Consider the following 22,687-nt stretch of genomic DNA (forward strand, 5'->3'; position numbering starts at 1 on the left):
TTGTAATCTAGATGTTGGAGAGTTGCTGTGAGGCATTCAGCCACCACAGCATTAGTGAGGTCAGGTACCGATGCTGGGAGTAATTAGTTCTGGGTCACAAACTCCACTCCAGCTAATCCCAAAAGTATTGGATGATGACTCCAGAAAATCCAGTTCCACTGCTCCACAGTCCACTGCCTAAGAGGCTTCATACCCCTCCAGCTGAGGCCTGGCTTGGGCATGACTACCGTAGGCTCCCGAGCTTCCAATTCTATAAACAACACCTTTCTATGGAAATGATACAATATAGAGAGAGCCTGTAGAATTGAACACAGTGCAATGTGTTTGTTTTGTGAGGCCAGACAACATGGCCATGTATTTGACTAACATCTGCAGAAATCAGAGACACCCACACCCTGATGAATGTAACTTTATTGTTTAGAAGACTTATAATGTGCACCCAGCCAACCTACTGAGAAGCAAAGAGCAGCTGTGGTAATGGGATGAGTCCAGCAGAGGGAGGCAGTTCCTCAATCCTGCACAGCGTAGTGTTTTCCCTTCTCGGACACATCTGATTAAAGTTCACAGTTACAGAGTCTGAGCTAGACCATGTTTTAGTTCAGAAGACTGTATTTCAGTGATCGAGGACAAACAGTGTCATTTTTAGTAAAGTTTATTAACTGGAAAGTTGGAATTTTGAACACTGAGAAAAGTACCATATGAAGTCTATGATAGAAGTTCATTTACCAAATGAAAGGTACTCAGATCTACCATATCCATGTACTGTAAACATTTACATATAATGAAAATGCAATTATCTGTAATAAACACTTTGAACCGATAAATATTTAACGTCTGTGTTCTGTTAGGAAGTAATAGTAAATATCCAAAATACTGTGATTAAATAAAAATGCCATGTATAAAAGTAGGACCATGTCCAATCTAGATATATACCGCTTAAAATAACCGTCTATAATTTGTAATCCGGCCTTTCTTTCCCGTTGCATATGTTTACTGGGACTGATTTACACCCTCTAGGCGGCAAAAGCCAAGTATATACAGGGTTTAAAATATTAAAATATAAAGCTTTAGTTCAGGCAACGTTGGCCATATCTTGGAATTGATTGGTGATTTAAAAACACAAAACTTAAGAAGCTTGGACAACTCTATGGCAGAAAGAGAACATGGATATATGTATATATCTATATATATATATATATCTATATATTATAAACTTCAGTATCTACATTTGAAGTAAAGTCTGCTCCATTCAAAATTCCAGTTGAAAACTTGGGTACACTGTGGCTGTTGCAGGGCTTTGTCCTCTACAAAACAACAAAACAAAAAACAGAAAACACAAAAACACCTATTCTGCAGAAATCCTGAACCAGAAGAGACCATGGATGTGAGACTGAAGACAGGAAAAAGTGCTGAAGGTGAACGGCGTCCGTTCCGAGTCCTTTGCTGGGGTTTTGGTGGATTGCAGAATAGAAACACTAGGCACAAATAAACCATAAGGAATAGCAGCAGTGAAAGGTTGCGGGAGGCACGGGGCTTCTCTAATCAAACATGCCTCGTCTGGTGGGACTGGGGGATGTCTTCCTGCCAAGCCGAGGCGTTCCCTGTGGGAAGTGACAGACATACTGATATAACACTGAGCTAAAAGTGCACTAACATTCACATGTTGGGAATCACCTGTTATATGAGTACACTAAGGACATTATATGCAATAATATGTTATATAATGTGGACTTGATTGTCATAACATACGCAAGTAGGTTATTTTAGATGTTTTGTTCAATAGTTTATTAAATTTGTATGCCAAATTATTTTGCCTTTAAATGAAAAAATAATATCCAGAATTCACAACAAAAGTGGTGATCTAATCTTATTATAACTTCATTCATATTTGAAAGTTGTGAACTTCAACAACATTACCATACTGCAAATCGGTACTGCCAGTTAACCCACCCATTTGTGGCACCCCCTAGCACTAGCAATGCTCCCAACACTAGAAGAGTAAGGACTTAACACATGTCTCCTCCAAAACATGAAAAGCCAGTAACCGCATCTCTTTGAACTGCTGCTGATACGTTTTTGCCAGGCAGATGACTACTACGAGCTGGGTCACGAGATACACCGCACCACCTATAACAGATGCCTGTGCCGGTCAACATCACTTTACGAGTGATGAGGGCAGAGAGCGCCAACTACCCACCCGGAGAGAGCGTGGCCAGTTGCTGACTTTGGTCACTGATGGCAGCAAAGTGGAAGCACATTAGACTTCTGAGCTAATCATTTTTTAAACATTTTAAACAATTTTTTACATTTATCTTCAGATGGGTTTATATTTTGTTAAATATTCCAAAGTTTCAATTCCTGACTGAAACTTGAACTACACTGAAATTATATATACCAAAATCTTTGGGTACAAATACCTTCTGCAAACTATATAGGCTGAAAGATCAGCACATTGGAGGCAACAATCTAAATGAAACTGCATGATCCTTTATGTAAGGATATGAGAGTAAGGGCAGAAGGGAAGGTGCTTACTGGTGACTGGGCTTTGGAGAAGTTGACATGGGCATACAGCAACACTGCGATGTCTTTGTGTCCAGCTTCCAGAGCAATAGACAAAGCAGTACTTTCATCCTACAAACCCAAGCACACACACATGCAGTCAACATGAGTCAACAACTGCAAATAAATGAGACATTTAATAAACAATTGCGTCTATTCAAAACTGCTAAAAACAAATACACTCTTTGGACAAAAGTATTGGGACAGCTGCTCATTCATTGCTCCTTACGAAATTAAGGGGATTAAAAATAAGAGCTAATAACGATCATGCTTTTGGTGGAGTAACTGTTTCTACTGTCTACGGAAGGCTTTCTACTAGATTTTGGTGGAGCACCGCTGTGAGGATTTGATTGCATTCTGCAACAGGAGTGTTTACTGAGCTCTGGACGGTGGAATGACCACCACCCCACCTTATCCCCAATTCATCCCAAAAACATAGGATGGAGCACCATCAATCTAGAGAGCACGGTTCCACTGCTCCACAGCTCAATATTCCACCAGAGAGCCCTAGTCCATTGGCAATACTTCTCTACAGGGACCAAACAAGCTGTGTGTATTTGCACATCAGTCTCAACAAAGGGTGCACTGAAAGTAGCTGAATGCTTTATTTATTAGAAAGGGGTGTCCACAGTCATTTGGACATATAGTGTGACAGCTAGCACTAGCCAGTTGGTATACCAACATGTCCAAAAACCCACTTTAAAACATTCTGCATTTTCCTTCCACATTTTCTGCCCCAATAACTCCCGTCTACTGAGCTACAGAAATGTTTTCAAGGGTGTGACATCTTAGTGCCCATATATGGACTGTATGAACTGGAGAGTAAACAGTATGTTTTGAAACTACGGATGTTAAACATACGGAGAGAAAAAAACAAGGAAATTTTGGTACTATAAGACTTTTCGACTGAACTGGTCTTTACTCACGTTGTCGCTCAATGTGGCATCGCAGCCTGGCTGGGCCAGCAGCAGCTTGACGATCTCCACATGGCCATGCTCGCTGGCACACATGAGCGCCGTGGAGCCCTCATCGTCCTGGATGTTCACATCGGCGCCACAAGCCAGCAGGGCCTTCACCATGTCCATCCGACCGTGGCTGACTGCCAGCATCAGCCCTGTCTGGCCAGCCTGGAGGGCAGAGTGGCAGAGAACAGAGTTAGAGAGGTCAGGTAAACAAGACCGATAAAAAGCCTAGGAGTTTCAGCTTGACCAGACATACTGATTTCATAAGCACCTAGCTCTAACTTATCTATAGCTCTAAATGATCAGGCTCGATTATGAAAAAGAGTTATTACAGCAATGTTAATTATCATGACCGTGCTGTCACACAAACACCTGGCATCTCCAAACTTGCATTTTTAAAGGTGGAGAAAAAAGATTTCTTAACTTTAAATGGAAGTCAATGAAAGAAGATTTTAATCCAAGTCATTTTGGAGCATTTCCATTGGTCTATTTATCCCACAACTGCCAAAAGCTGTCAAAAGCAAAACAGCAAAAATAACGCCAAGGTTTTTGTGCAACAGCCACAATTATCTATATACACCAAATCCATCCATTCATGCGGGTTCTATATAGTTCCATATAAACCTTCAAACCATTTCTTTCATCCAATACAGCACTTTAAATCAATTAATTCTACACTTGGGGAACATTTTAAAAAAAGTTTAAATGCAAGACGGTTGGTAGGCTACTGGCTTTCACTTCTTGCTAGCAATGCTAGCCGTGAGTAGTTCTGTATTAACTACTGCAAGGCTGGACAAGATTTAAAGATTGTCTAACATTGTCTAATGAGATTTAGTGCTGACCAACCTTGCAACAATTGCTTCCAAAGATTGTATTAAAGGTTGCTGAGTTTAGAGTTAGTTTAAAGGCTCAGTTATGCTCAAAGTAAAGTTATGCACAGTCTCTGAAAGCTTACAGATTCTGGCGGAATAAAGCAGTACCACTGGAAATGGTGGGGGCAGGGTATCCAATAGTTCAAGTGAGACAAGACCACTGCCATATGGACTCAATGAAGAAGAAACTCAGGCAGACAAGAATTATGGTGGACCTGTTCATCGTTCATTCCACTGCTTTTTTTCTTTCTTGTAGTACGAACATTATCACAACCTTCTCCACAGTCACCATGTTAGTCATGGATGTTGAACTGCCCTCTAGTGGATGCATTTCCCTCAACGTCCATGCAGGCGTAAAAGACGAGGTATGAGGGCAGTGACTGTTGCATCATTTGATAAAGACATGTTCATTTTAACAAAGTAAAAAGAGTATAAATGAGCCTCAACAGTGTTCATGTTTAAAGTTCAAATGGGAATATGGGGTCACAGTAACCTGGCTGGCTTTTGAGTTGACGTCCCCTTTGCTGAACAGTTCCTCCACCACCCTCATGTCTTTAGGAGCCTCCACTGCGGCTAACGCGGCAAGCATGATGGGAGTGTAGCCTGCCTTGTTCTGCTGATTGACGTTGCAGACATCTGCGATAAAAGAGAGGGAAACGGAAGATCAGAGAGGGTCCAGAGCCCACCCTTCAAGTCAGTGGACCTGGAAGAAGGGCTTCCTTTGTTAGCCTTCAAGAAGGGGAGACACTCTACATGCATGCTATTGAGACAGCACAGCTTTGGGATGAGGAAGAGGAGTAGGGCTAAAGCAGTGTTTAATTGACTGGCCGTGGGGCCAGGCTCGGAGAATGAGCGCGGACAATGGGGACAATGGGGGCCTCTTTCAGAACACAGGGTGTCAGAGTGGGGCGACACAAAGCGGAGCTGACAATGGGCTTTTCTCCGAGAGACGTGCTGGCACCTCATCATGCACAGCATCACAGGCCATTCACACAAGCAGTAGGTGAAAAGAGCTAGAGTAATATGAAGAGGGGTTTCTTAAGTAATGTGGAAGTGAAGGACTAGCAATTATTTATGTAGGTCTTTTAACTTGATGTCTCTTCCAACACTCCTGAAGCCTGTTTAACCAGAGCTTTAACCTTCTCCTGCAGCACTTCTAAAGCCTGCTTAACCCGGAGCTTTGACCTTCTCTTGCAGCCCTCCTAAAGCTAGTTCAAACCAAAGCTTTAACATTTACTGCATGGTAAGTAAAGGTGAAGAAAACACTGTAGGCAAGCTGAGTAAAGTCACCTGCGTCCAACAGCTTCTTGACAATGTGAAAGTTAGAATGGGAGACGCTGTAGTGGAGGGCGGTGTTGCCATTGCCGTCAGCCATGTTGACTACGTGCTGCAGCAGGGCAGGGGATATGTTCCGGAAGGCGTTCAGGTAATCCTCCACCATGGCTGCCACTGCTGTCTTCTGACTGGACACGCGGAACCACTCATGTTGCACTGTGTTCATGCACATCCTCTGTGTGGAAACATTTGGGGTGGAAGGGGTCAAGTGTTTCATACTGGCAAGACACAAAACATCGCTGAGATCAGGACTTAACTAATTACATTTACAGATTTACATGTGCTTAAGAAATCCTGACGGACCTTTACTTCTCTAAGCATTCCTGGGGTCATAGTTGGATGTTCTAAGGAGTTATATCTTAGTTTTTAAAAGTAAATGAAAATGTGTGAAGAACATCACTGGGGTGGTACAGGGGGTATCATCACTGTGATACCTTCAAGGGTACATCTTCAGTACCTATATTATTTTATTTTTAAATGGTTAAGGTATGAAAATATGAACCTTTCTCTCAGAAAAGCGAATATTGTAATCCTTTATAATACTGGACCTCAGGGAGCAGGTTTTAGCTTTGCAAGTACACTGTCTACTATCTGTACCTTTGAGAATGATAATCTACCTGTACAGCTATATATTTTTGCAGTGTACTTTAAACAGTATATTCATTTTAAAGGTTTTCCTAGAACCTTACATTGAACACAAGAAATTCATAAGGCTTACCAATACAAATATATCACACCACTGTTGTGAATTTCCCTAATAGAACCAATCTTGGGTAAGAAACAGATTAGTTTTAGTTTATTTCTACAAGACACATTAAACAAACCATTTCAAAACTAAAGGCAATACAATTCAACCTAGCACAGAGAAACTACAGCAGTCTACCTCTTCCCTAAAGCACCCTAATAGTCCTAATGAAGGCCACTTAAATTTATAAATCGTCTCCTGCTTGGCCAGAACATCAGGCAGCGATGGCTTTGGGTTCAGGCTGGACTCCGTAACCCTGCCAGCACACAGCTGGATGTGGCTCAAAACTTGATCTTTCAAGTCAGCCCTGCCCGCTGTTGCTGCAGCATTCTTTTACACCGTGTTAGCCACAAAGGAGCCAACACCCCCTTCCTGCCTCAGGCACGGTGAAGCAGGGCACAAAGAACCATCCAAAACTCTAATTTGATTTGAAGCCCTCATTTGTTCAACAAGCCTGCTGATAGTGGTGAATAAAGCTGGTGTGTTTAGAAAAGGACAAGATTCTGTAGGACCGTGCAGATATTTCTAAGAATATGAGCCAACAGTGGATGAGGAGTAGATACATGGGATTTATGTAGATCAGGAGGGATGGCCATCTGTTTTACTCACCACATCTTTGCTGGATGAGGACTTGGGGTCATTCAGGTGGGCTTTCATGACGTTACACGCAGAAAGCATCTTCTCACTTAACTCGTACCTGAAATAAAAAACATCATTGCTACGTCATGGACCACTCTTAAATGACCAGCAAATCTAGTGTTCCACTTCTGTGAACACTCTCTACTCATCAACTTTTATCATCCCTGTGCGAGCTGTTGTTCAGGGACAGCTAAAATAAGACAGTGGTAGATATAGTTTCAGTAGATATGTTGTTTATGGGGTGTTTAATCCTGGACGTGGTGATCCAACACACCTGGATTTAATTTTCAGATGCCCTTATAGCCTTCATACCATGGTTAGATGTGACTGAGAAGAGTTTAAGAAAATACAGCCCTGGTCAGCAATCTTCCTCCCGAAGCTCTGCCTTCCTGTAGAGTTCACCTTTAAATGTAGGCAGGGTTGAAGCTAAATTCTGCAGGGAACTAGATTCACAAAAGCAGGGTTGGTGACCACTGCTTTACACAGTGGTAGGTCACCAGGCCTAGGATAGGAATACCAGATTTAAATTATGTTCTAGGCAGCCGTCAATCCCAGGGGAAGATGGGTTTGCGCTCCAAGTGGACTGTGGAATGTGGAGCAGAATTCCTGTGAGCACAGACCTTCCTGCAGGCTTCTGCTTCTTCCATTAAGATGGTCTCATACCTGGCAAGACCTTTCTTCACCTTCTGCTTCCAGGCACACCTGTCTAAGGCCAGCAACAGCTAGGAATATGTGTTGATGGAGGCTGCCTTGGGGTCATGCTTGTAGCACAACTACGGTTAGCTCTCCACTGCCATACAGCATGGTACACCACCACGACCAGGATTGGGAAATCTGCTTTACATTATGGAAGTTCTATAGAAGTTCTATGGAAAGGTTCTCTACAGAACCAAAACTGGTTCCACCGCATTGCTCTAAAGATCAAACTTTTGCCTCAATTAATTTTTAGTTAATTTGCCTTCAGTTCCACAATAGCTCACAATATTTCACTTGTGTGGTCACACAGATATTCCCGAATTCATCCACTCATATTCACGGTCACACAGCCACGCAGACATTGCTATACACAGACACAAAGACAAAGACACACATTCATAAACAACACTCTGGGTCTTTCAGCTGAAACTTCACAGTTTACTGTACCTCTCTCTTGTCTCGTGCATATCCTGGCCCAAATCGTCTACGTCTCTTTCCACATCCACTGCTCCCTCATTGTTGAACTTCTCCTTCACACTTCCCACCCTCTCTTTCTCCTCCTCGTCTTCTTCAGAGCCTGAGGAGCTGCTCTCCTCAGAGCTGGAGTCATCACTTGATGTTGTCTCATACCTGGAGGAACAGCAGTTGATGTGGAAAGTGAAGGTACAGTGCTTATACCAAAACATCATCATAATCATCATCTCCAGATTGCACTAAAAAACTATTCATGCTGGAGAGGGTTTACCAGAGGAGGCTCTGAACTGACTAGCCAGTTCATAGAGGCTATAACATCTGTGCAATTTCCACAAAAAAATGACCTCAGACTGCCTGGAGTGAAACAGCTCAGTCTGGACGTTTATGTCAGCGTTATGTGACAAGCACTTAGTCAACACCAATGCTGTGCACATGGGACAGTATGGGAGTGAAAAAGAAACAGAAAATACACTGGGTGATGGAGCAGACCTTCCACCTCATGTCTCATAATTTCCACAAGATCATTTTGAACAGAACTACTAGACTATTAACTGCGGGAGCTGTAGGTTCAAGCAACTCTAAATATCCTTCACAATAAGTACAGACATAACAGACTCACACTGGCTTCAATCCTCAGTCAGTGATCGCCTGCATTACTGTACCTCAATAGGTAAACACAAACCAGCATGAATTGGGTTACAGCCTGAATTAAGACTTGAGATAAGACTTGAGATTTAAGCCCTACCCTCCATTTACTCCAACAAACTGCAGGTTCTTTTTGGTGCCGTTGGTCCCCTGACGGCCATCTTTCTTCTTCATAATGGATTTCAGGGCGCTCTGACCACCTACAGGAAAAACAAGACGGATAAATTTGGGCATTCAAACAGCACGACAGAAGGTTTTAAGGTTCACAGATCACACCATGTTTCATTATCATCTTTACTTATTAATCATCAATATGCATTTCCATTTCCCGTAGTTCTCCTTTAAGTTGTGCATTAATGGTCAAAAAAACTGAAATTAACTTCTAATTTTTTTTTTTTTGAAGTTGCTCAAAGTTGTTTGTTTGAAAGCATTCACAGTAGTGCCAGGAAGCAGGGGTTGTAATTTTATTTGATTTTCAAATTTTGATAATGATAAGAGTCAGAAATTCATCCCCATTTAATACAGACACTTTTTTGTGAGAAAGCTTTAAGAGGCATTAAATTCTTCAGACGTCTGTTTCCCCATCACCACCACTGTGAAAAAATTCAGATTTGGTAAGTTTCTCTAGAACTGCGCATTTCACACAAAATCACTCCAAACTGTTTTGGGGGGAAAAAAAGGCAAAATAAAACTCTCTAATAAAGAGACCATTTTTGGAAATGCATGGTTTTGCCTGGACAGCGCTGATATGCAAAAGCATCTGGCGGGCTGTAAACCACATTTTTCCCTAAGCCACAAGGTGGAGCACACCGCTGAGCTGCACAAGAAACACACCAATAATCTGATACCAGCATCTGATAGGAACCAGCTGTCAACACTTGACAATCTTGCTTGGCATGCAAAGCGAACCCTACACATTTTACTGGCATTGCAAGGAAATGAGCAAGTTTCCTCAACATTTCCACTGACCAATAACCACTAATCAAGACCATGAGCTGCACTGTGCCAAGTCGCCTTCTTAGTTGACACAGTGCTCTGGGAAACCGCCATTCTTCAGAACATACCGAAAACAACTGAATCATTTTAATGAATCAAAAGGTATGATGACAGGCCAAACAGTAAACATCAGATTCCCACAACCCACATTACTTCATATAGGAATGCTCCAACAACAACAACAATGATAGGAATGCTTTATAACTTTAGGGTTATTGATTAAAAACAAGAGATTAAAAGCAAACAGCAAAAAAAAAAGAAGTCTGATTTCAGGGCATAGCAACTTGTCCCAAACCCAAAGCTATCCCAAACATTTTAACTACAGGCTCTGTGCTGCCAAATACCAAAGAGGACCTCCGCCTCTCTCCACAGAGCACAAAAAAAGAACAGTTCTGTGAACTGCCAGAACATGCCTTACACATGTAGGCTTAGTCTGCCTCTCTCCTCCTCTATCTGCATACGTATATGGCAAAAGCATTCGTTACCCATGTTTCCTCTATTTTGACAGGTGAGAACAGAGCTCTGTGGCCTGCAGCGCTAATCTGTTCACCAAACACAGACACACAACAGTTAAGACTACTCAGGCCGCTCTACGTTGACAGAAGCGCAGATCGAGAAATCATTTATAGTTGATCTTTATTGTGAAACAAGTGCCAGAGGAACTTACAGAGTCAGTCTTTCTAGAGAATACAGAACCCCTAAGATACGTTACATGCCTTCTGAACATGCTCTTACACTTAAGTGTGCCGATTTTGACAAAAGGCGACTAGCATACCGCAGTCTAAACAATGGCACTGCAGATGTGACCATTGTGACCATTACACTGTTTTCATTCTCCATTTCAAAATAAACCTAGAGCGCCTTGTTAACTTATGAAAATGTGCCTCAGAGACACTGGTCTGTGAATGTGTGTTTATGCCATCTCGTATCCCATGTGTTAAAACAGCTTTGCTATGCTGGCAATTATTAGTAAAAACAATTTATGAAGTATATAAAATGTGTACTGTGGTTGACTGATGGCATGTTTAGGGGGTATTCCTGCCTTGTGCTGGGTGAGCTAACCAGTCCAGGAAGAAGAGGACAAGAAGATGGATGGATGGATGGATAAAATGTATATCTCATGTTCTGGACTGCTGTATTCCATGCTATATTTTGACCATATAACAATACAATCCTCCCAGTTCTTAGCAATGCTAATTGTGCTAAAAAAAATGCATTTAGTGCTTGTTTAAATCCATTAGAGGTTAGCTCAGCGGCGTAATGTGCTACCACTGTGGACCAGGGGTCACAAGTTCAAATCCTAAGCCATGCCCCTTTGCCATCGGTGGCCTGGGTACAAGAGAGCACAATTAGATGGGTAGATGGTGCTCTCTCCCCTGGTGTTAATACAGTTTAATTCAGCGCTTTCTTTAATGCACAATGTTTGATAAGTGAGTGAATATTTTACCATGCAGAGCAGTGGACATCTGCTGGTCCATGCGACTCTTCTGTGCAGCCATGCTCTGCTCGTGGGTTACGGGGTCCTCGACATGCACCGTCTCTGTGCGAGTGGCTTCAGTCCTCACACTGAGCAACTGGGAGCTTGCAATCTGGGTATCTATTCAGAGGACAGAGTGAGTAAGTAAGCATGGCAGACAGAGGCTGAAATGACGAGAAGGAAAAAAGGTCTAGGCTGCAGCGTAGTATAAATGATGACGCACTAAGCATGCACGTCTACACTGCAATATATCAACAAAGCAACAAAAGAGCAAAATACAAAGCTAAACATAACAGCTATAGCTTTAAACAGCCATAAACACACATTCCTTGGCAAAAAAAAGAAGAATGCACAGTTGTCATATACACATTACCAGCTCTAGCTGTTCCAGACAGACAAACACAGTTACGCACTACCATAATAATAACGCCCAGCACAAGCTGAGACACATATTGTCTACGTATGGTTTTTACCAAGTGTTTACATAGGGACGTAAAACACAAGATATTTTTAGACTGACAAGCCAGCACTTGTGAAAAGGAATACTTATGTGTATTTCCTGCAGCAGCATAACACTCCTAAAGCCTGAGAAGTACTGCCAACAGAATAGAACTAGACGTGAACCTATTGGCAACCTGCCTAATGCCAAGCGTGGGCTAGAGGGGTGTAAAGGCTCCCAGCATTGAGCTGTGAAGCAGTGGAACTGTGTTCTCTGGAATGATGGTTGGTGCTCAACCCAATACTTTTGGGATGAGTTGGGAAGTTGGGAATGAGGTAGGCTGGCGATCAACATCCTGGGAGGGGAGAGTGAGAACTGACACATGCCTCCATCACTGGGCAACCAAAGCATCAGGTACCCAAACTCTGGCTAGCAGACCAGGCTAGCGTGCTAGCCAGCATCGCACTGAAGTGATGAGGAGAGAAAGTGAGGCCAATTGTGCTTGCTGTCTCTGGCTGCTGATGGCAGGCAGCATGACCTGGGACTCTGAGATGAACAATCAATACCCTTGAATTCGGAAGAAACAATGAATGAGCAGGTGTCCCAATACTTCTGTCCATATATATAGCGTGCCTCATTTACCTAATCAATCCTGTTCGCAGGAAGTAATTAGATGGAATGAAACAGACTGGATTTAAGGTCTGCAGGAAAGTAGACATTTATGTGTAGGCCTGGTCAACAGCATTGTAAATCATTTTTTAAATTCTTTTGATAATGGACTAATCCAATCACATTTCAACTGCCATAATTTAGGATTAGATCTGATGCTGTGCTAATGCACGGGTTCTCGACTTTTACATTTTCCAACCATTCCTGAAGGTAACCTGAGATGTTTGCCTGTGAAGAAAGTTCTTTTTTCTTCTTCAGTAATAGTAGCTAAAGCAAACAGTTCTCAGAGAATGCGTCTGATGTTAAGAACACCTGACCAGATCTTTTCACTTATCCTGGGCCAAATCAGTCAGCAGCAAAGATGGGAATACTTAAGTCTTGGCAGCAAGTTTAAACAGCTATCTACCACAAGTATTTTTTGTTCACCTTGAAAGTTTTCGCAAAGTGAAGCAGCCGAAGCGGTTGCTTATTTATAGCTTCAGGACATTGAGTATTTGGGGCCCAAAGGGTGGCATGTCGAAAGAAAAGGCTAACTGTGGGGCTAGCGAGAGCCACCAAGAATGATTGACCCTCAATTACAGCATTTAGCCCACTTTACAAGCAGTCAAATTAGATTATCCTAGACTAGGATAGACAATGATGCACTGTGTTGTACTGAGGCATCGCTCATACAGAGTGGCGAAGTAGATAGTAGTACTTTTTAATCTAATTCACACAGCAGAACTGGCAGTAATGAATGTTTACTCAGACCGATTCATCATTTAACGAGGAAGAACGTACGTTTTCTTCTTCCATCAACTATTATCAGTGATCTGCCAAAGCTCAGGACATCACAGAACACTCCAAATACCTCAACCTACTTATAGAGTGTCCTCTCAAATGTTCACAATTTGTTAATTATCAGGGTAAAAGAAAAAAATAATTCCTGCTCTCCATGTGTTGGTCTTATCTCCTCACAATGCTACTGTCTGTTGCATAACAGTGAAGAGCTGTGAATCAGCATTAGCAGGAACAACAAACTCGCCATTTAGTGCAAGCTGCTGCCTCTCAAAAGAGATGAGCTCATCGTTGGTTGATAGCCAAAGGCCCCATGCATTTTTTTTGGGGTCAGAGATAACTTTGGCCTGTCGGATCCCATCAAGCCTCAGTGAACACACAGGCACAGAGTGAACCCCACGTTTAGCTTCTACCACACGCTCAACAAGAACTGGAACTGGGGTCCAGAGAGTAAAAATAGCTCATGGATCACAGCCACGCACAGGGCTGCCAGATTTAAACAGTGCTCTTTGTTTATGCATGAACATGTTTGTGTGAATGACACTCCTAGGAAGGTAGAAACCAGAAACACCAGTCTATATCTGTTGGCCCAGCGCATGATTCAATATATATACACACACACAAATTGATGCACATATATCGGCCATCATTCATCTGGGGACGCAGGGTTTTGTAAATGTTAATAATTGAGCATGTTTGTGAGTGTGAAACACCTGTATGCAGAGTTTATTTAGTTGTTGAGTGTGCCACTGACCATCATTACTATTGTTACTCTTGTTACTCATTACTTATTATTATTATATTATATAATAATATTATATATATCTAACAGTTTACTCTATACTTTACACTACATCTGTTGCGAAGACCCCAATGGTCATATCTCAGACTTTGTGAACATAACCATGTTTCCCATATTGTACAAGTCTAAGCAGGTAAAACAGGGAAACATGAATACAAATTATGCAGTATTTTTAGCCTATAAGGATTTTTTTTGTATCCTGGGATACATGCAAAACTTGCGGCATCACCAGGCAACCGCCACAGAAAGCCTCAGATCCCCAGCTCTACTGCACCAGCTAACAAGCGCCTGTTCCAGCCGACATCGCTTTGAGAGTATTTGAGGTGTTAGTGAGCTAGTATGGATAGCGAGGGTCCCTCCATTCTCCTCAGTTTAGTCACTGTTAATTCCCAGCTGTGAGGTGAAGGCTAACATGTGCTTCTACCACACAGCTAATCTTGCGATCTCAAACCGGCAATTCTGTTGCATTAGCTGACAGATGCCCACACTAGTTAGCATCACAGTGAGTGATGGAGAGGAGAGAGAGGGCCATCCTATCCATTTATAGAGAGCAAATGATGCATTTTTAGGCTTGCTTATGGATGGCTGTGGCATCACCGGGATCGAACTTGCAATGTTGATCAAATGTCGCGAGTTTTGCTTAAAAAAAATGTCTCATTAAAATTGATCCAACAATTGTCATTCTTCCTGTAAGACATCATAATCAACCATAAAACGCTAAGCTAAGTGCATCCCTATTTAATACAGAACATGGCTCACCTTTTCTGACATTGCCAGAGTCTGTTTGTAGATTCCGGAGGTCCAGGGTGTGGAGGTCTTCAAGGCTGCCATACTTCATCACCGAGTTAATGGATGATAAGGTGGTCACCAACTCACTGTTGATGGTGCTGAACTGTGACTGCTGAGGTGGACCGAAGGCATCTGCCAGCTCGCTGTAGTTCTCAGCCAGCAACATCTGCTGCTCCTGTAGGAGCTTCTGTACTCTCTCAATGTAGTGGTCCAAGCTTACCCCACATCCAGCCTTGGCCTGCAACTGCAGACTCTCTGCTGTAACCATTTGTCCCATCGCGGTACTCTTTTCACTAGCTTGGTTAAGGGGTTGAGAGGGGCCACATGCTATGTTCCGTGTCTTGAGACCCACCAAAAAGTTCTCATGTACACTAGCATGGCCAACCCCACTCTCTTTGGTTTTGGTAGAGGTCATCTTCTCAGTAGGGTCTTCTGACGCCGTGGTACCCACTGCAACGGAGCGGGTCTTTACTGTGGCCTGGACGTCTTTTACGAGACCTTCACCAACAGCAACTGTACGAGTTTCCAATGGTACAGTGCTGGTTTGCTTGTCTTTCGAGTTTGAATGAGTGTTGGTGCAGGAATCAATGTGAATGACACTCTCAGTGTTGGTACACTTACCAACAGAGGTCTTCACTTCTGTGTTCGTATGCTGAGAGTGCACTGTGGGCATAACCATCACAGCTGAGTCCATTTTGCTGACCACATCAGTTGCTGTGCCCTGGGACAACAGCTCCTTAATGGGACTAACCAAAACATCCACTGAGCAATCTCCACATCCAATGGACCTGTACTCCTTTGCCTGTTCAGGCTCTGTCTTGCAAAGTCCTAAACTTTCCACGGTCAATTCCGTGTTGACTCCCATTTCACATATACTTAACTCTACTCCGACCTTCTGGTGGCACAATATGACTTCTTTTCCGACACACTGGTCTTGCACTTCCACACGTTCTTTAACAATCCACCTCTCCATTGGCAACTCTGGACCCACAGCAACATGCCTCAAATCTGGGCTACAAGAGACACCTACAGTGTGTGTTTGTGAGACATGGCCTGTACCGATGTCACTAAATTCAGCATGGTTCCCGACCCCTTGACTCTGTGTGGAGACCTTGGCCTCCACTGAAGTGCTATACATCTCAGGCCTAGCCATTGAACCCTTATCAGCTTTCTTCCTTGAGCCAGCCACCTGGAGTTCCAGCTTGAGCTTGCCCATCTCCATCTCATGAGTGGTCTCCTTCAGCTGTACCTCTAATCTGTAAATCTTCTCCTTTAAGGCCTCGATGGTCTGGTGCTGCAACTCTATTTCAGCCTCAGCCTCACTGCTCATGCCCAGCATGGCCTCAGTCACCCCAACTCCAGTGCTCCTTGTCTTGTACTCAGTCCCTACACAGACATCCTTGTTCCTTCCTGGCGACCTCCGATAGATCACCACATCATTCATGTTTTCATCTGCACCAACACCAATGGATTTGCTTTCACGGTTCCACTGCCTTTGCAAAGCATTTTGGTTTGTGCTGTGCTGCGCTCCATTTGGTTCCTCATTGCTGTCCAGGATCTTCTTCTCCAAAGCTTGCACCTCAGCTGTCAGTTGCCGGAACTCTTGTAGCCTTTGGGAACTCTGTTCCACATTCCCAGACTCGTCAATGTGTAACTCTGAGCCTGACTGAAGCTGGGCCACTGGCTCGTACTGGTCAGCGCTGCCCACGCTGTATGAACGCTTCCGAAAGCCCCCAGGTTGACCCTGACCAGCAAGCTTTGGGTTCTTCAACTGCGACACCAGCTGCCTCTTTTCTTCCTGCAAAACTGAGATTTTGACTTGAAGGATTGGGATGGTCTTCACCTGCTCTTCCAGCTCTTTAAGTCGTTTCAGCGCCACCATCATCTGGTCTCGGATATTCTGTAGGTGCAATGGGCTAATGTTGGTGACCGGCGTCGTCATGCCTGAGCTGAGTGGGCTGTGACGTATGGAGCTCCCCATGGAGGAGGTTAAATAGAGGTTGTACTCGCCATTAGCCAGATGTCCGTTATGCTGCAGACTATTTGAACCGGGTGAAATCTGGCTTGGCCCATATGAGCCACCGTAAGATGACAGGGAGCTGCTGGAACCCATTCCTCCAAAGCTGGCCAGCCGCCTCCTGGGCGGCTCGCTCGCTGGTGGCTGCATGAGTAGCCGCTCTTGTTCCAGCCGCCTCCGTGTCTCCATCAGTGTTTTCTCCACCTGGGGGTTGTGGCGAGGCAGGCGGGGCGAGGGTGGCGGCAGCAGCTGCTGCTGCTTGGCCTCAAGAACGTTCACAAAGGCCTGGGGGGGCTCATGGACTTGGGCAATATGGCCCAGGGAGGAAAGCTGGTTCCGAGTTGTAAAGTACACCAGCGACTGCTTGCTTTCATCACTGTTGGAGGAGGACAAGGAGTCGGTAGACGTCCACTCAGTCTGACCACCACTCTGAGGAGGAGGCGCACATCTGGCCACTTTGGGTTTCCTCTGAATGTTCAGCTTCTTGATGGTGTTTCCTCTTTCTATGTCATCCACATACTTTAGAAAGTCCAGGTCTAGCTGATAACCGTAGGGGGTTTCCAAATAATAGGGGGCCACAGAGTCCTTGTCCTCTTCATCTTTTTCTGTTGCGAGCAAGACAGAGACAGACAGAAAAAAAGGAAAATCAGAACTGCATCCTAAAAATCCACAACAGGAAAAGCCATTTTTTAAAAAGACTATTTACTGGAGCAAATGTCTTTTAATTTTGCATAATGAACCAAAGCACCTTAGAAGTTAAAGCTGTATCAGATCAAAAAAACAACAACTGATTCTTTCCATGCTGTTTACCATTAACACAAAAAAACCCAGATGGTTAACCACTCTCAAAAGTGACTATTAACTTTTTATTGAATGAAATGAGACAACTGTCGACACGTGTGAAAACAAATGCCGAGCATTATTGTGTCTGCGGCAACAGACCACCAATCTTCTTCTTAAGCGGGTACAAACGTGTTGAGCGTTTAATCAGTGTCAGGAAGACTGCCGGCATCAGTCAAGACTAGGAACTAGTGATGAAACGATCACATCACAGTCATGTCTTCAAGAAACACAAGTTTTCCTTTTGGTCTAGTTTAATGTTCCCTCTTTCCCAACCCAGATTTCTTGTCAGAATGGCCTTGGGATACAGCTTAAGCAATCAGCATGGATGGAGCTACAGATCAATGTAGGACCATGTTTTTCAGCCTATTGGCAGGGCTAGGGTGAGCAGGAGGAGGGGTTGGGGGAAAACATTGAGAACAAACACTTTTTCCAGGTTCCTGTATACGTCTGGCAACAAAAAACCTCTTTTAAGGAATGAGGAATGCCTCTACCAAGGAGGGGAAAAAATGCAAAAATAATTTTTCCTTCAGCAGGGAGCCAAGGAGTATCCATCAACAACACTTATATCACATTCCAAATTCCACACTAGAGACAGAGAATTCCTGCCATGAGTTATAGATCAACCCACCAGGAGCTAAGCAACTTTCCAGACCATTTAAAGACCATCCGCAGTGTATTAAGAATTATGTGCCGAACATCAAGACAAGCTCTCGGCGTGCGCTGCTTAAAAGGAAGTAAAAATGTCTGAAAAGTTTACATCAGGGTTATGAAGGCTTCAGGAAAGCTCGCCACAGAGTTTTTAAACTGAGAAAGAATTCAAGGAAGCCAAGTCTTCTGGTTATCTAATCCTTGTTGTTCGAGCTCCACTTACCGCGAGTGAAACAGCAGTTCCTTCGCAGACCCTCACTCTCGTGCAGGCTTCAGCAGGCGGTAATAAGCAGAACAAGCTGCAGGCAAGCTCCCCTCACACAGCGAGCACTTTCTCAACCTTCACTCCATAAGGGGAAAAATTCCACTATTGGTGTAAACTTAGCCAGGCTCCACTCAGTTCGTCATAGGCTGGCCACCTCCACCAATCACAAGCCACTTTCACTGTTTCTTCTGCCTCGGCTTTTCTCCAAAGCTTTCTTCAAAATGCTTTACAGACTCCTCAAACAGGGAAGCCCTTGCTCAAGCCTTTGCTTTTTACAGCCTTGTTTCTCAATCCCACGATAGACAGAGAAATAAGTAAACAGCTAAATAAGCGCAGAACTGTTTCAATACAGGTAGTATTGAAATAGTACTCAGTAGTGCCAGGGACATAGTCACTGTCAAATGAAGTCTAAATACAGTCAAGTGAGTCATTTGTTTTTATTTTATAAAGCCACCTGCTCACTTTGTAAAACGCCCATTCAACCTCTTCTACAAAAAAGTCATTTTACAGTACAAGTACAGCAACAAGCGTCAGCTTGTATCTACAATGATTACAGTTACTAGTCAGAGAGACAAGTCACGGAGCGTGACATGGGGCAGTCTGGTACGAGGAAGAAGAATCCCTGGGCAGCTGAGCTCTGACCTCACTGTGTGCAAAGCTGAGAGGTCGTAAACCTGCGACACAGAGGGAGCTCCCACAGAGGGAGCCAATGAAAGGAATGGGCGAGACAAGAATAAATCCACCGTCGCCCTGTCCGGTCTAGAATTACACAAACCAGTAGCTTCGGACGAACACAGATACCTCTCTTAGTCTTCTTCCTGGGACAGGGGGACGTAAACAGTCACATAATAACCAATTTGTTGAGTATGAAAAGAATGGCCACCGACAATTTGAACAGTACGTGTGGGGTTAAATTTTACCTGAACTCAAACATGCCAAGAAGACACACACACAGAGTCGCTTTAAGATATTTGGATAAAAATATTCATTAAAAAACTGTCTGTCCTCACCTGTCGGCTGAACAGGTTGCCTCAGGTGCTTTGCTTCAAGGCACAGTCCTTCTGACAAAGCAGAGAGTGGCTATCCCACTCTTTAGAACAAGGCTGGCTGATGCAAAAGTCATCAGCCAATAGAACTGCTGAAAGAGCTGACCCCGATGATAGCTTTAACTGGATTAACAAACACACCAGACAGAGCGGCACGACGGTGTCATCATTGAGCTGTTTGTGAACAAACACGGTATCTGCCTAAAGAGTCCTGTGTGGGTGGATACGAGAGGAAGTCAATTACTAAGCTTAAAGGAAAAGCACATGCTATTGTTGCTAACAATAAAAGGGCCGGCCGATGAGCACAATGTCCTTTCATAATGCTAACCGTTGACTATCATCTTTCATTTCAATTCATTGTTAGCAACATTAGCATTACTGACTTTACTATTCATCTAAAAAAAAGAAATCAGGCCTACCAAGGGGCCCAGCTGTCTAAGCGCTGGTCGCCATTATCGGGAGATTGCCCAGTCCCCCTACCTATCCGGTGGGGTGTCTGTAGGATACCGTAACACAACTGGCAGATAGTGTTCTCCTCCGAGCGTGTTCAGCTGTCCAGTGACATTGCATTAGTTCGTAAAGCTGGCTGGCTGGCTTCATGTGACTCAGTGGAAGCATGTGCTAGCTTTCACCCTCCCAGGACTCCTAGCTACTATGTGGGAATTGGATCTTGGGATGAAAACAAAAAAAAAATTATTACAGACTTGTTTGCTGGGGCACTATAAGGTATAATTAAAATGAAGGAACTAAATTATCTACATCCGTCCTTGGTATCACTGGTGGTCATCACCACCACAACAGTAAAACCATGTTTATACAAGAATCCAGCTTTTGTAAGAGAGTGACACGACTGTGTTTTCATTCAGCTTTTGTTAACAAGCATGAATTCGTGACTCGTCATGGCTGGGACTTGCCAGTGCCTTCACAATTGAAGCAAATGCAACATTAGTGGAGAGTAAACAGCTCAAAATAGACTTGTGCAGACAGCCTCGTTCTTTGGCACTGTGGGCTGCCAGGCTGTTCTTTGCACAGCATACAGAGAGAGGAGTAGACAGAGACTAAGTGGAGCCCACGGCACTCACAATAAGATACGACGCTGTCAACTGGGTATTATACGGCATAGAGCTTTTTTTCTCAGTGCCATATGGCTGAATCTAGGGATTGTCCGGCCAAAAATCTACACATGTCCGCCTCTAGTCCAAATACAGTCAATCAACCAAAGACATGTTTGATGTTTGAAGTTCATGTTCTACGTTTTACACTGGAGCTAGGAAGCGAATACAGCTAACAAAAAGTAAAGGGAGCTTATATCCAGTAGTTGTGCAAACTATATGTCAAACTCGAGTCCTCATCCCATGGCAAATTGCCAAGTAATCTCAAATAAACTTGGTTATGCGGTTTCTGACACTGTATGATACAGTAATCTATGAAAACGGACAAATGCACAGACAAACTACTGCCATTTTTGCTACACAAGCTGTTGGAAACCACATAAACAAGTCCACTTTGACATGCACCTTGCACAATACTAATCAGATATGATCTATTACGTTAGTTATATTTGCCTTGCAGCTCCAGTGCAATGCTTGCAAAGCAAACTGAACATACTTGGATTGATCTGGGTTAAAAAGAGGCCACCAATCTGCTGCTACTGCAGCAAAACAGCTACCCAGCCTTTAGCTCCACCATATATACAAACGTTTGCATTATGAGCGGTCAATTAAATACTTCACTCTTCCATAAAGACCTATTAAAAAACCCTTGCTGCATTCTGATCTTCTGGTTTAGTACATGTTGGAACTAACAAGCACTTCATTGTTTTGTTTGTTCAGGTCTGAAACCATGCAGCGCACCACAGTTTCCAGATGTTTTGTGGTAAACCAAATCTCAATTCTTCCATTGGACCATGTTTTCAGCTCCACAGTCACTAAAATCTGTGGGTCTTTTTTTAAGAGAGCATTTAAGTCACCTTGGGCAGTGGAATCCTCCAAGTGTTTGCAGTAAAAATAAAATGCAGACAGGAATGTTTGGCCTTGATAAGTGCCCCAATGCACAATGTGGGAGGAATATAAACATCACATGGCAGATCACTTTAACGGCAAATGCTTTTTGAGGTCTCTTGAACTTGGTATTCCACGCCAATGACCCTCATAGTACTAGACAACCATCATATTGCTGCAGTCAGGCAAAAACCCTGAATCTCCAAAATGGCTTTACAAGACTTTACAAGAGAAGGATTTTTTTTTTTAACAGAAGCCAGTGTTAAAGGATTTTAGTCTTTTTTTTGGTCCATTCATCATGACATTTTAGGAATATGAAAAATATCAATATAAAGATTCAAATTATCGGTTAAAATATAAGTGAGAAACAGCAAAAAATGGACATACAGAGGGTTTTATGCAACAGCAATTATATGTGCTTTGGAGCTTGGGCTTGGAGATGATTCGTGCAAAGATCAAACATGGCCAATTTCTTTGCTACAGTTGCCTCTATGTTATGATGTAGCTTTTTATTTGAGTTCATGCTACTTAAATAGGCAGAAAAATGATATTTAAATATATGTGATACGTGAAATATGATAATGTGATATTTAGATATTTAAATGTAAAAAATGTGCTGTCATGTCATGTGATGCTGCCACCTCTGTGGCCTAAGATCAGAGAGATCATAACTGGCCTTGCTCTCTTTGTGTAGGTAGGGTGGACATCTCTCTTCCCCCATTGCACAGAGTGATGCAAGGCAATGCTGCCAACTGTTAGCTGATGTAACAGAATTCGCAGTTAGTGTTCTCCTCCAAACATATTCAGCTGTCCAATGACACTGCATTAGTGGTAGTTTGAAGAAGAAAGAAAAAATGCTTCATCAGGGTGGAACCACAGAGTAACCAGCCTTCACCCTCCTAGCACTAATACCATTATTTAACAGGAAGGAGATATAGCTAGTGGGTAGGAATAGGCTGAGGGGGATTGGCTCTTTTCTGTATATACAGTCC

General features: G+C 43.3%; 1 protein-coding gene across 1 annotated transcript in view; it reads right to left on the reverse strand.

The window, feature by feature from the left end:
• Positions 1-402: 402 nt before the first annotated feature.
• Positions 403-22,687, reverse strand: part of kank1a (KN motif and ankyrin repeat domains 1a) — a 74,332-nt gene continuing 52,047 nt past the window's right edge. Inside the window, exons 4-13 of the mRNA XM_072664967.1 lie at positions 14,847-17,498; positions 11,371-11,520; positions 9,028-9,127; positions 8,256-8,438; positions 7,083-7,170; positions 5,684-5,903; positions 4,887-5,029; positions 3,486-3,686; positions 2,533-2,631; positions 403-1,601 (exon numbers count right to left, since the gene is read on the reverse strand). Coding sequence (XP_072521068.1) covers positions 1,539-1,601; positions 2,533-2,631; positions 3,486-3,686; positions 4,887-5,029; positions 5,684-5,903; positions 7,083-7,170; positions 8,256-8,438; positions 9,028-9,127; positions 11,371-11,520; positions 14,847-17,498 — 3,899 coding nt within the window. The 3' untranslated portion in view covers positions 403-1,538. The remainder of the gene's footprint in view (positions 1,602-2,532; positions 2,632-3,485; positions 3,687-4,886; positions 5,030-5,683; positions 5,904-7,082; positions 7,171-8,255; positions 8,439-9,027; positions 9,128-11,370; positions 11,521-14,846; positions 17,499-22,687) is intronic.

The sequence above is a fragment of the Salminus brasiliensis genome, chromosome 20 (genome assembly GCF_030463535.1).
Source record: "Salminus brasiliensis chromosome 20, fSalBra1.hap2, whole genome shotgun sequence".
NCBI classification, from domain to species: Eukaryota; Metazoa; Chordata; class Actinopteri; order Characiformes; family Bryconidae; genus Salminus; species Salminus brasiliensis.